At 47.9% G+C, this 12,947-nt stretch overlaps 1 protein-coding gene across 1 annotated transcript in view; it reads right to left on the bottom strand.

Annotated features, from left to right (window-relative positions):
- Positions 1–12,947, bottom strand: part of LOC144137874 (valine--tRNA ligase, mitochondrial-like) — a 140,814-nt gene that overhangs the window by 14,264 nt on the left and 113,603 nt on the right. Inside the window, exon 21 of the mRNA XM_077669890.1 lies at positions 4,032–4,247. Coding sequence (XP_077526016.1) covers positions 4,032–4,247 — 216 coding nt within the window. The remainder of the gene's footprint in view (positions 1–4,031; positions 4,248–12,947) is intronic.

Raw genomic sequence — 12,947 nt, 5'->3', positions numbered from 1 at the left:
GCTAGAATTTCTAGCCACCTTAGTTCGGCGCTCCGACCCAGCACTGTCGGCACCACGGTGCGGCGAACGGCCGAAAGATGGCGCCACCTGCGCGCTAGAATCAAAACAGGCCGCGGCAGATGTCTTGGTCACCGATCGCAGAAACGGAAATTATTGCCAAAATAAAGCTTCATATGCGAAAAAGGGGATGATAGTGTGGTGAAAAGTTGTGTAAGGGATGGTCATTCGCAGTTGTACAGATACCAGCGATCAAATAGTCGCCACGATACTAAGTTCCCAACACCCACGGCGACCCGTGCAACCCCGAGCCCGCTGGCTTGGGCGACAGTTCTTGCGGCCGCCGGGGTGCACGAACTCCACGAAGTCCACATTTAGCGCTGCATGTCGTCGCGTGGAAAATAATGCATCTTGGCGTCGTCGTCATATGCTCGGGCAGGCTTCCACGAGCAGTACTTCGCATACCGCGAGCTTGCCATAGCACAACTTGGGCGAGCTCGGCGACGCGCACCGCCGCGTCGCCGCGGTGCCCGTCGACATCGCGCACCACGCCGTTTTCGGCACCAGTGTCGAACACCATGCGCCGGCAACGAACTGAAGAGCAAAGACGTCGAACACGCAACGTTTACAAGCATTGCTCACACAGCTACGCCCACGTCTCCTGCCCAAACGAATACCACCGACAACAGCAGCGCAGGATATCGTTTCCGGTTCTGAAAACGACTTATGACGTCACCCTGAACCGGCCAGACACGTAGGCCAATGTTTCGTCACGCCGAAAGCGATTGCGCTAGTGCTGCCGATTTGTGGAAGCTCGCGGCCTGGACAATCAAAATCGATTTTAGATGTGATTCCGGCCTCGGATCGCTGCAAAAATTTCTGTGAGGCATCTGTACAAACTACTGAAGCCAATTATATCATATTTTAGGTATCAAAATTTGGTGTCAGTACTCCTTTAAGAATGCTAGTTATTTTTGTAAAGGCATGTTTGTGTAGGCCCAATGGCAGATTTATTGCAAATCCAGACCACTGTGTGAAGCCACCCTGACCCTTAAAGGGGCCCTGAAAGGCATTTTGAGCACACTAAATGAACTAGCGCAACCGTTAGATTGGGTCGTCAACGTCCTCTGTGCCAAGTATTACTCTTTTACGCGCAGCGGAAAGCTCACACTTTTGTTGCAAAGTTTGTCGTTTTTTTTTCACCCTTCCCTTCGTGTTTTTGGACGCCGCCATCTTCACATGTCTACATCATCGATTCCCATATGTTCGTCATGAGCTAGACATCCCGCTATTGGGCGGCTTTTTCACGCACTTCCGGCAAAGAGATGAGTCGTCTGCTCAGCGTCGGCTCGCCGGCTGATCTGCCAGCGGAGTGCCGGAGTGCTTGGGCATTTTACGACAAACGAAACAAGTGTAAAACAAACGCTTAACCATTTGTATTGAATGCAACACGGCCATAACACGACATGGATATTCTGTTACCTGAGTACGTTCCATAAAGAAAGCGTTGAAGCCCCGTGGCGCTTCTTTCGTGCAATCGCAGAGAACGCCCTGAGCCGAATGCCCGGGTTTGACGCATACATTTTATTCAACTTCAAAACAATCCAGAGATGTGTTACTAACGAACACAACGTCACAACATGCGTTGCAAGTCTGAACCACGATTGACAGAGGATGGGTTGCCTCCTGCCCGTCGTAAATTCGGTACTCACCTCGCGCGCGCTTTGCGGGGACGAACAGCAAGCCACTTAACTCTGGCGCACAAGCCGATGGCTTTTAGCCACGCACACTGCACATACCCCATGCGAGGTTGAGTCGTACGTCGCTCGAGAAAGATAATCCAGACCATGGGAAGCACTATCCACCCGCAGAAGCACAACGTCGCATTTCATCGCGAAACAAAGGCGTCCACAACACACACACACCACCGCCTCCTGTAATGCCAAACGCATCTCGCACTTCCCAATGGGAGTGAGTGGTACGCCTGCAGTGCCCACATGTCGCGAGGTGGGGCCCCAAGCTGAACCGGGATCACGCAACCGTAACTGACTTCTGGAGCGGTTTGTGCCTTGTTGCCAAGGCAACCGATGTTTGAGATTGTCAAAGAAATGGCGCTCGCTCCAGCGCAAGAAAGCTCAGAGCCGCGGCGAAGCATGTTTTGCCAACGTTGCCACTCTCCACCACGCGTCGCCCCAAGCTGAACTGGTCACATGATTGAAGCGTTTTGTGCACGGGTTCTGTATCGGTTTAATATGACTTTTTCACATGCCGGCGGCAGGAATTACCACCGCCGCAAAATAAGACCCGGCACCAGTGGGGGCCACATCTGATACGGCGCTTTTTGGATAAACAGTGCGCGGTGCATCAAGGGAACGAGCGCACGACCCTCCCCGTGCGGCTGCGAGTTCGCCGCCGATAAAAAGTCATGTGCCGCCAGCAATGCACACCGCGAAAGGGCAAGGCCAGGCCGCCGCATACATGCGGCCAGATTTTTCGTTCGCTTTTCCAGCCTGGAGCGGAGTGCGGAATTCATGGTGTCAACAAAGCTTGCCCGTAGCAGACGACAGTCTGAGCTGCGCAACAGTGGAAGTACGTCACCGCTGTGGAGCGCAGCATCATGGGAGGCAAGGCTCGCGCGCCGTCAACAGCGGAGAGTAGTCGAAAGGAGGAGGAAACGCGGAGCGACGATAATGCGCGGTTTTTGATTTACGATTTCTCAGCTAATACTAATCGCTTTAACAAAATTCTTGCGGGAGGAGATTGCAAATACATTGCTTTATTTGGGTACATGTACATCCATGCATCGGCGGAAGGTATTTCAGGACCCCTTTAAAAAAAGCTGTGCATCAGTTCGCACAGTGTACTGTCCACCATACCAACCACCCGCTCCCACATCTCTCCCGACATTGGCTGGAGGCACACCTAATTAAGGAAAAAAATGTAGCGGTCTTGCGCCCCGGTGAAACACACGGGGTATAAGGTGCACCACTCCACATTTATTTCCACTCCCTTGGGATCCTTAGCATGCACTAAAGCCTTGACACGCGGGCATCATCGCTTTTGCCTCCATCAGAAAATTGGCCACCGCGACCTTCAATTGAACCCGTGCCCTTGGGCTCAGCAGCGCAACGCCTCAGCCCACCAACTACCGCGGCGGGTTTGCGGCACACTGGTTTTCACTCAGAAGGCAATGCTGCGCACTTCATTTCACTGCGAACTAAACTAAAAAGAGGCCGCTTCAAGAAAGTGCAAGACATCCGAGTTCATTTCATGAGTCCTCGTCATGGCTGCTAACTCTGCATGTTACACGGAGATGGGTCGTAGTCAAGTGACTGCACGCCACTCTGCCATGTTTGACAGCTTCACCGTCCAATTGATGGAAGTTCATGTAACGAGAAGACTTTGGACATTCCTGCTGTGATTATAAGGGATGTGCTCGACCCCATAGCACATGAAATACAAACGAAAGGACAGCACACAAAGCAAACCAAAGGTTAAAGATCCACGCAGCTGCTGGTGACGTGCCAGTGGCCATGACAGCTGGCTCCCATGGCAAACTCCAATTGAGAGAGTGCAGTTCTAGTGGCACGTGTTTTGAGTCGGTTGTTCGCGCCTTTGTTGTTTGGCAATGCAGGAAGAGGAGGATTGTAGAGATTTGGGAGCACGTTAAAGATGCCCAGGTGGACAGAAATAATCTGGAGCCCCCCAGTACAATGCGCCTCATAGCAAAAGTGCAGCTTCGGTGCGTGAAACCTCAAAATTCAAATTAGTAGTTTCAAATTTTTTTTCCAGACAATGATAAACTAGCAGCACTGAGTGGTGGGAAAGACAAGATGTTGGATAGTAAATGCTACCACTTCTTTGCATTTCGGCCACCTTTTTCTCCCCCCTGTGCAGACCAAACTGCTTTTTATGGGGCAATAGGAAAACATTTACGAGTGGGGTAATCTCACACGGTGTGCATTAGGGGCTTCAGATGCCAGGGGATTCTCTCCCGCCCTCATAATGTGGAGGGAACGGAAACCAGGGCGTACCTGTTTGCAGGTCGGGTAGGGTTTTGTGCAGACGCTGGTGGGAGGCCGCCCCTCCTTGCCAAAGCGTGCAGACAGCCGCTGGTGCAGCTCCTCGCTGAGGAAGGGTGCAGCCGGTGCCATCAGGCGCAGCGTGGTTCCCAGGGCTACCCACATGACGCTGCACACGCGCTGCAGCTCTCCCGTCCGGCTCTCCCACACCGCTGCCTTGGTGCTCTCCTGCACAGCGGCACGAGCTCAGACAGACCTGCCCTTGGCAATTTATGGCTAGAACTGAAACAAGCAACAGAGGGCAAATGCCACAGGAACATCTGCAACAGCGTTCTCTCGACACGTGTAACAAGCCCATGAGCCTAGTCTGCTCGAGCCAAGTGGAACTGATTTGCACTGATTACCCAGGTTAAAAAAAAAAAAAACCCTGCTATGCCAGAGCCTCTTTTTTCTTTTAGAATTCTAGCAGCACTGGCACACAATCCTAGACCCACAACCTGTTAAAGGGACACTGAAGGCAATCAGCAAGCGGGTTTCAAATGAAAGTCTAACCTTCCCACAGCCATTGTAGCGTTGGTTCAGTGCCAAACGTTGCCTTAATTGCTGAGAAATTGCTAACCAAACGCTAATCAAATGTGACAGCGGTGATGCATAGTGGTATAAAAGCCACCAATTACAACGCCACCATGCACCGCGTGGTTTGGGTCAGTTTTGGTCAAATCAGTCGTGCTTTCCCGACCCCCCCCCACGTCCTTTGCAGCTCTCAACCATTAGGCAAAATGCCCCTTCATGGGACCCGTGGTCAGTACTGACGCTTTGTTGAAAAAAAAACCTATTGTCCTTTTGACAATAGTGGCAAATGGTGGCGTCAAACCAACTGCTCGTGCGTAGCCAGCACGCTTCCTCAAAAAGCGGTACCGCCACCCCAAGTATGGATGAGTAGCGCCATCCAGTGGCCGCTAGGAAAGATGTCGCGCATGCCAGACAATTTTATAGCACTTCCGGTGCAAGTTCCGTGCTATAGCCAGTGGCGGCGGCATCTGTCTTCATGCATTTGCTTTTTTTCTGCCTTGTTCAGGGGTGGAACAGGGTACACGGGTTTGGGAGCAGTCCTGGCAGCAGGCAAAACTGCCTCTTGTAGCAGGCTTGGAGAAGCCAGAAAGGCCGTCTGTCTGGCAGAAGGCTGCTGTCCTGTGCCAACCTTCTGCCAATTAGGTTTAATCTATTTATCTACCATATTAGGCATTCTACCGTGCACTAGAACCTACTCCTAAACAGGAACGCAGTTCTTGTACTACATCTGGAAATTTGCCATATGCGGAGTTATACACTTTCGGCCACAGCGACTGCGCAGCGTTATCACCGTTCAAAGATACCGTTCAACCTCACGCCGCAGTTCAAAGAGGATCAGATAACAGGTCTGGCTTCGTGCCCGGTAGACGGCAGTGTTAAGCGAACTAATGGTGGCATTTCGTATAAGAAGGTGTTTGCTTGCATTTTTTCTATCGAACAGCAGTTTCAGTGCGTGCGAAGCAGAACATGGCTTTGTCCCCACCTGTCACAGAGTTGCGAGAGTCAACGAACGTACGCAGTAGACCATGTAACGAGAGCATGTTCGAAGGCATAACTACCTAATGCTGCACCATCCTCCACATAAACAAAGCTAACCCCAAACTTTGCAGGTTAAAATGAGTAACTACCTCACAACAAAGGCAAACCGAATTACAGTCGAATCCCGCTACAACGAAATTGACGGGACGCGCGAAAAATTTCGCTGAAGCGAAAATTCGTTGAGGCGAAATCCGCCCCAACACAACACGGAAAGGCCAGAAAAATAGCCCCGTATGTTTCCGCATCATTGGCAGCAAAAAAACAATGTTTAGAAAAGGGAGTGACGCGCAATAACGTCACGTTTATTCGGATAACAAACATACCAATGGTTATCTGTGTTCACTGCACGCAAAGAACGCGTTACGGAGGTGGGTGAAGAAATGCAGGCGGAAAACGTATTGCTGCACAACAAGGCGTGCCCACCGAGCTGATTACTTTCAGATAGCTGCTAGGCCGTCGGAAGCCCCCCTCGCTTGTGGCAGGAGCAGTGGCGTTATCTTATCCTCTGACGGCACGGCAGCTACTGACTTTGGCAGGCAAGACGCGCGCGCTTGCATTAAACAAGACCGCGCGCTCGCGACTAAGATAGGATGACTTGGCTTCAAGACCAAACACGCAAACATGATTTTTGCTATTGGCTATGAAGAATGGTAGAAAGAAAACGGCAAGGACAGCTGCTCACGAGCCACAACGCATACATGACGGCGCCGCGCCAGCAGCGGAGCACATTCGTGCGATTTCAATTGGATACAGATTGGCTATAGCTCCGGCTTGGCGAACCGGGCCTGTGCCTCATGTAAAGACGGCCAGCCACATCGTTATCACCATGAAACAATGGCGCCCGCCTATGAGTTTTTTTTTTTTTTTTTGGGTGGCGGTGTGGGCGCACCGCGCATGTTTTCGGTGAAACTAAGCGTCCTGAATGTTTAAAAAGTTACAAATAGCTGGCGCTATGCTTATTTTATTGTGAAATAATTGTTCAAACCCAGCCCAATTCATCGAAAATTTCGTTGAAGCGAAAGCAAGCCAGACAAATGGTTCGTTGTGGCGAGGACTTTGTTGCATTGACTTCTATGGCTAGCTGACGGGGAATTGGAAATATTTCGTTGAAGCGGAAATTTCGTTGAAGCGGACTTCGTTGTAGCGGGATTAGACTGTAACAAGTGAGGGCAAAGCGTCCAAGAACCTGTTTGTTCAATACGTGCAGCTATATTCGTGAAAAACGGTCGACTAAATTGAAGTTCACCTCCGATAAACTACAACCTTTCATGCAAATATTATTCTGTTAACCATCTGTTTGCGATGTACACAAGAATTTCACTCAGTTCTGACCATTTTCCCTCGATGGTGGCGCAGCGGCCGGCACCGGCAAACAAAACCGTGCAAATGCAACACACCCGCCACAGTGGCTCAGTGTTTAAGGCGTTGCACTGCTGAGCACAAGGACGTGGGTTCGATTCCTGGCTGTGGCGGCCGCTTTTCTGATGGAGGCGAAAAGCAATAACGCCCGTGTGTACGAGATTTCGGCGCGCGTTAAACATCCCCACGTGGTCAAAATTAATCCGGAGCCGTCCACTACGGCGCGCCTCATTGCCTGCGTTGCGTCGGCGCGTTAAACCCTACCATCAATCAATCAAATGCAACACAAAGAAATCTAAAGTGAAGGCGGAGAAGGCACATAGCTAAGCAAAAGCCCACATCCATAGCCGCTCATAGCCTTAACGAAACCGAAACCATAATCACATTGAAACTGAAAACACGATGTTTCAGCCAAGTTTCCTGGCAGAGGGCATCATGGCGGTCGTATCTTACGGCACAACTGGGGCTCTGTGGCGCAGGATGACGCTGGTAAACGAGTTTGTCGCTCAATGGCACAAATGGCACAGCTGTGCCACCCCTGCTTATTTAAAAAAAAAGCTGCTCGTAAGAGTGCCATATTCGTGTTGTCGGTGAGCTAATCTATTGATCTAGAGCAGCCTGTATTTTTACTTCAGTGTCCCTTTAGGCTGGCCGATGTTACCCCACAGTCGCATTTACTGGGCTCATGACTGCAGAGAGGCTTGCAACAGCAACTCTTGGAACCTTCTTTTTGCGCAGTTTTAATCCAGCCAGGCATTTATACATGCAACCAAAACTGTGGCCATGTTCAGAGACGCGCAGAAAGTGGGTAGCCACTGGGCAGCACCATTACCTTATCTGAGCGCTAACCCTATGATGCCCCCTCCCCCTCGCCCTCTTTCCATTTCACAGCAACGAAGCATCCACCGCAACAAAATTTTCTGCGCACCCTGCAATTTCACTGCACAGCAGCGGACCGATTCTCTGGACCTGGAGGGGAACCAAAAACGGTCCGAATAAAAGAGCAGTCGGAAAAATCCGTGAGCCATTACTCCTGTGGCCCGATTGGCAGTTCCTCAGGAAAGTCCGGAATATCCAGCAAGTCCGAATTTTCGGAGTCCCAAAAAAACGGCCGGCTACTGTAGCAGGATTAGACTGCGTAAGCCCCTCACCACAGTTGCGGCTTTCCCACATGCGGAGTGTTCCAACGCGTGTCGCAACCTCATTCTCAATGAAGTGGGAAACACTAGCAGAGGCGACATGACAGCGGCTGAGCTCAGCAGTAGTTGTGGTGGAGCCCTTTTCATGGCCTAACAGTGGCTGGCCAGCGAGCTGTGCAATGCAAGACGGTGGCAGCTGTGTACTCATTTGTGAATATTGGCTCTGCAGCAGTGGCATTTCGATGTGAACCAAAGCTGCTTCACTTGCACAAGAAAGGCACGGTGAAGCACGCCAGAAAGATGGCTGTCACGATTAAGGTGAGATCGGTGTGGGCCAGGGGAATTCAGTGTTTTGTCTAGAACTACATAAGTGCCTTTCGCATACTCACAAGTGGTAGACAAGTACTATATAAATTTTAAGGGTGTGTGAATATCCGAAACATTTCAATATCACAGCAAATACCACGGTATTCAATTTGCATTCAAATTGAATAACACTTTTAGAAAATTTCGAATAAATTTCCGAACCATTTCAACGTTCACAAACGCAAACGGGCAGACTCCACTAGTGGCAACGGGCTTTCCCACAATGCACCACTGGTGTGCGGCTTAACGACAACAGGAAGGTGCTTTTAGCTCTTTGTTACCGCGGGAAATTGACCAATTTTTAGGGGTCTAAGAAAACATTTCTTTCTGCTAAGCATATTGATTAGGTAAAGTGGCACAAAATGCGGATGATTCAATGCCCTTTCCAACAAAAGCAGATTTTAAAATGTTTTCATCAATTATGGCCAAAAAAAATTTATCGAAATGAAAATTTTTGTCCAAACGTTGAAAGAACTGACGAAAAAGTAGTGTATAGCAAACCACCGATATACATTTTGTAGGTGAACATTTCAAAAGCACGTCCTACGAAAAAAACTGAGTTGCGCGAAACAGTTTTTATCATATATATAAAAAAAAATGTCAACACGCGTGGTGCCCACGCTATGCGAGGAAGGCCAACCTCTATTTCCAAATGCACAATTTTGGTGGTTTGACATCACCGATTTGCTCCCACGCGATATAAAAATACTTTGTCAATGACTGACTTTGCAATTACAGCCAGCAGAAGATTTGGCACAAGCATGCAATGCGACAAAAACTGCTTGGAGTTGAAAACCAAACTCAGTGGTAGATGCTTCTTGATGTTCACCGACAGTTTATTATCACTTATCTGTCAGAACTTTAACTCTTTCATTACCACGGGAAATTGACAGATTTTTATGGGTCTAAGAAAAGTTTTTTTGTGCTAAACATATTAGTTAGGCACATATTGCAGTGGCATATTATACAGATGTTTGAACGCCATTTCCAATAACACCAGTTTTCATTATGTTTTCATAAATAATGATTGCGAAAAAAATTATCAAATTCAAAATTTTTGTCCTGGCAGCGAAGAAAATGAAATAAAGGAAGTTGTGTATAACAAACCACCAGTAGTAGATATACATTTTGTAGGTAAACATTTTAAGAACCTGTTTGTGAAAAAAAAATTGAGTTACACGGAACAATTTGTTAGATATAAAAGAAAATGTTAGCATGCGTGGTGCCCCACCTTGTGGTGAAGCCCAAACTCAATGTCAAGATGCGGAATTCTGGGTGGTTCTATGAAAGAAATCTCGTGGTTTGACATTACTATAGGCACCATATAGTCCCCACATGATGTAAAAACACCTTGTCAATGATTACGACCAGCACAAAATTTGGGGCAAGCAAGCAATGTGAAGAAATCCTTCTGAAGCTGAAAACCAAACTCGGTGGGGGATGCTTGTTGAAGTTCTGATCATCACTTTTATGTCAGAACTTTCATTTACGGTTTACCATCATCTTCTGACTCACTATGGCAGCCCTGCTTGCAGGAATAAGGTACGATCCGCTAGGATCCAGCCCAGCTAGCTTTGGCCAAGCAGCTGTCGCATGATGAAGAGAGTTCAGCAATACGAGCCTCCTACATTGCAGCGCCACCTAACATTTTCGAAAAGAAACAATCTCAAGCTTGTTGGAGACTTTGTCAGAATAGACAGTTCTACAAAGAAGTGGCACGAGACCTCCGGAAATACCCCGGTACGGAAACGAAACTGGTCGGCGAATAGCTGACGGTGTTCAAGGCCGATTGGAAGCGCTCTCCTCCTCGAAACGAATATCCCACGACTTGGTGTTATCTTTCGACTTTCAGCTGAAGCTGTTATCGCAGAACTAAGGCGTGGGTGAAGTGGAATCATGAGTGGCGTGCTTTTTTCGAGGAACAGTAGCGGGCGACGGAGGTGCCATGGCAAATCGGCTTGCAGTTGGGTAACTGCGTAGTAGCGCAAAAAATATATATTTGGCAACTAAATAGCGAAACCGAAACTGCTGGAAACTGGCTCAAAATGCCAGGTACACTTGTTAGACGTGCGGGGGACCTTCAGAAATAAGCTTTGGCAGAATAAAGATACCCTTTCTCCGAACCAATGGTCACTAGTGAATCGCCGGTGTGTCATTTTCAGGTAATTATCACCTCTCAAAGCTGTCAGATTACAGCTGACAACACAATTTGGTATTTCACTTGCTAGGAGGCTTCCCATAATAAAAAAAAAAAATTGATGGTAATGCAGCATAACCACAAGCGGCATGCTTTCTTGTGATGTACAGCAGCCATGCCCCCTTTCGCAAACACACACGCGCCTTAGCTTGCAAAAAATGCAGTGAAAAATCTCGATGTCGCCAGAGCGAGAAAAAAGTTCAGTGCGTACACTAACCACTGGGGTGCATTAGGTGTACGAGAAGTGACTACAACATGTTGAAATCGGCAATATAAAGCATCGACCACCGGTGATCGATCTGAATAGGCGTGGTTACGAAAGAGTTAACTTGCGGTTTACCATCATCTGACTTGCTATTGTAGCCCTGCTAGCAGGAATGAGGTGCGATGTGCTAGAACCTTGCCCAGCAAGCTTTCCCTAAGCAGCCACACCCCCTTTCACAACATGCGCACCTCAACTCGCAAAAACCGCCTTCAAAAATCTCAATGTCGCCGGAGCGGGAAAATTTTAACTGATTCTAAAAGTGCAGTGCCTACACTAACCACTGGGGCACATTAGGTGCATGAGAGACAACTACAACATGTAGAAATCGGCGAAATAAAGCATCGATCACTGGTGGTCGATTTGAATAGGCTTGGGAACGAAAGAGTTAAGGAGCACTTCGTAGCTCTTTCGCAGTGGGCGAACTTCCCACCTAGGGCTTCTCTTTATTTATGCTGATAATGTCCTCTGCTCAAGCTGCCCTCCCACAACATGCTTTAAGTAAAACAGCTTAGATGCAAATGATGAGCAGTTGGAACACTACAGGTAAAAAAAGGATGAACATGCATTAGCTACCACGATTTGAAGCGAAGCAAAAAAACAGAGTAGACGAGACAGGCGCTAGAGCCTGTCTTGTAGAGCCTGTCTTGTCTACTCTGTTTGCCTGTCTCGTCTACTCTGTTTCTTCGTTCGCGTTCTTTTGTTGCGCTTCAAATCATGGTAACTATTCACCAACTAGTCCAGCAAGAAGCTCTTCTCAGGTGCATTAGTTAGTGTGAAAACTGGCACTAAGGTACTACAGAATACCGCTAGGCCTTGTTATCTTGGCAGTGTTGACGGGAGCAGCTTCAGAGGATGGAGGCCTTTATCATGATAACAAAAGAAAAGCAGGAGTGGTGCTTCTTACTCCAAGAAATCACAACAAGCTTTTTTAAAAACTGCGCTGACACTGTACACTGGTGAAGCTAGTTTGCAGGACCATACATGCTCATTATCATGCACTTCGGCCACTTTTGATCTTAAACATTATAATACGTTTACATTAGGCATGAAATGCTTGCCCTTAATTCCCGGAACCAACATTTAGGGCTCCTGAGTGTGAGGTGCAAGAGTGTATTAAAGGGAAAATTCATGCGTTGTTAGTGCACAAAAAGGCCCCCGCAAGCAAAACGTTGGAAAGTAGGGATGTGATTGCTATGAATGCAGGCCTAAGGAGATTTATGAATCAGGCTATTTTTTCATGCCTTACCTCGCTCCATCCGCTGTTTCTTTTTCTTAGAGGTGCCACAAAAATTTAAGGAACTGCCAATTACATTTTTTTTTTTGAGAAGGGAGTTCTGTTAATCATATAACTGGCTGAATATATAGTTAGGCCCTCATTAACTAACACATTAAAGCACTTGTGGTTGAGGTCACCGCATGAGATGAAGGTTGCTCCATATAAAATATAATATCACCTATAAAGCTAAAAGCAGCAGAAAAGCTTCTGTATGTTTTTTCTATGCCATAGAAAAATTTCGCCAAGCCTTTTTAATGACACTTTCATTCTTCTGCCGCATTATTACTGAAGCATGCTTGAGAAATTGTCAATTTCAGTTTTCTTATTAGACATCACTAAACGTTCACTTCAATTTGCAACTGGTATTTGAACAAAACTGCTATTCACACGCCCTTAATAAATTTGAATTAAGCAATGGATCGATACATATAAAGGAAGAAGAGAAAAGGTGAATGGAGGAAACTAAAAGAACCATCCCAATGCAAACACGAAATACACTGGCAGCCCCAACCCCCCTCAAGTGGTACAACATGAAAGCTACAACTGGAGCACTGCACCTTTCTGGAGCATTCTCTGGACTGCGGCACGTTTCGGCAGCATTGCAAAAGCATGCCGCCCTTCCCTCCTTAATAAGGGACATGCATTTCGTGCCCCCCCCCCCAAGTACACGGAATGGCACTTCCACCAGGATGAGAACGCACACTTCAGCCTCACA

This window comes from Haemaphysalis longicornis, unplaced genomic scaffold (assembly GCF_048455015.1).
Source record: "Haemaphysalis longicornis isolate Haplotype H1 unplaced genomic scaffold, Haemaphysalis longicornis Haplotype H1 scaffold_1, whole genome shotgun sequence".
NCBI classification, from domain to species: Eukaryota; Metazoa; Arthropoda; class Arachnida; order Ixodida; family Ixodidae; genus Haemaphysalis; species Haemaphysalis longicornis.
This window is presented reverse-complemented; position numbering and strand designations above follow the sequence as displayed.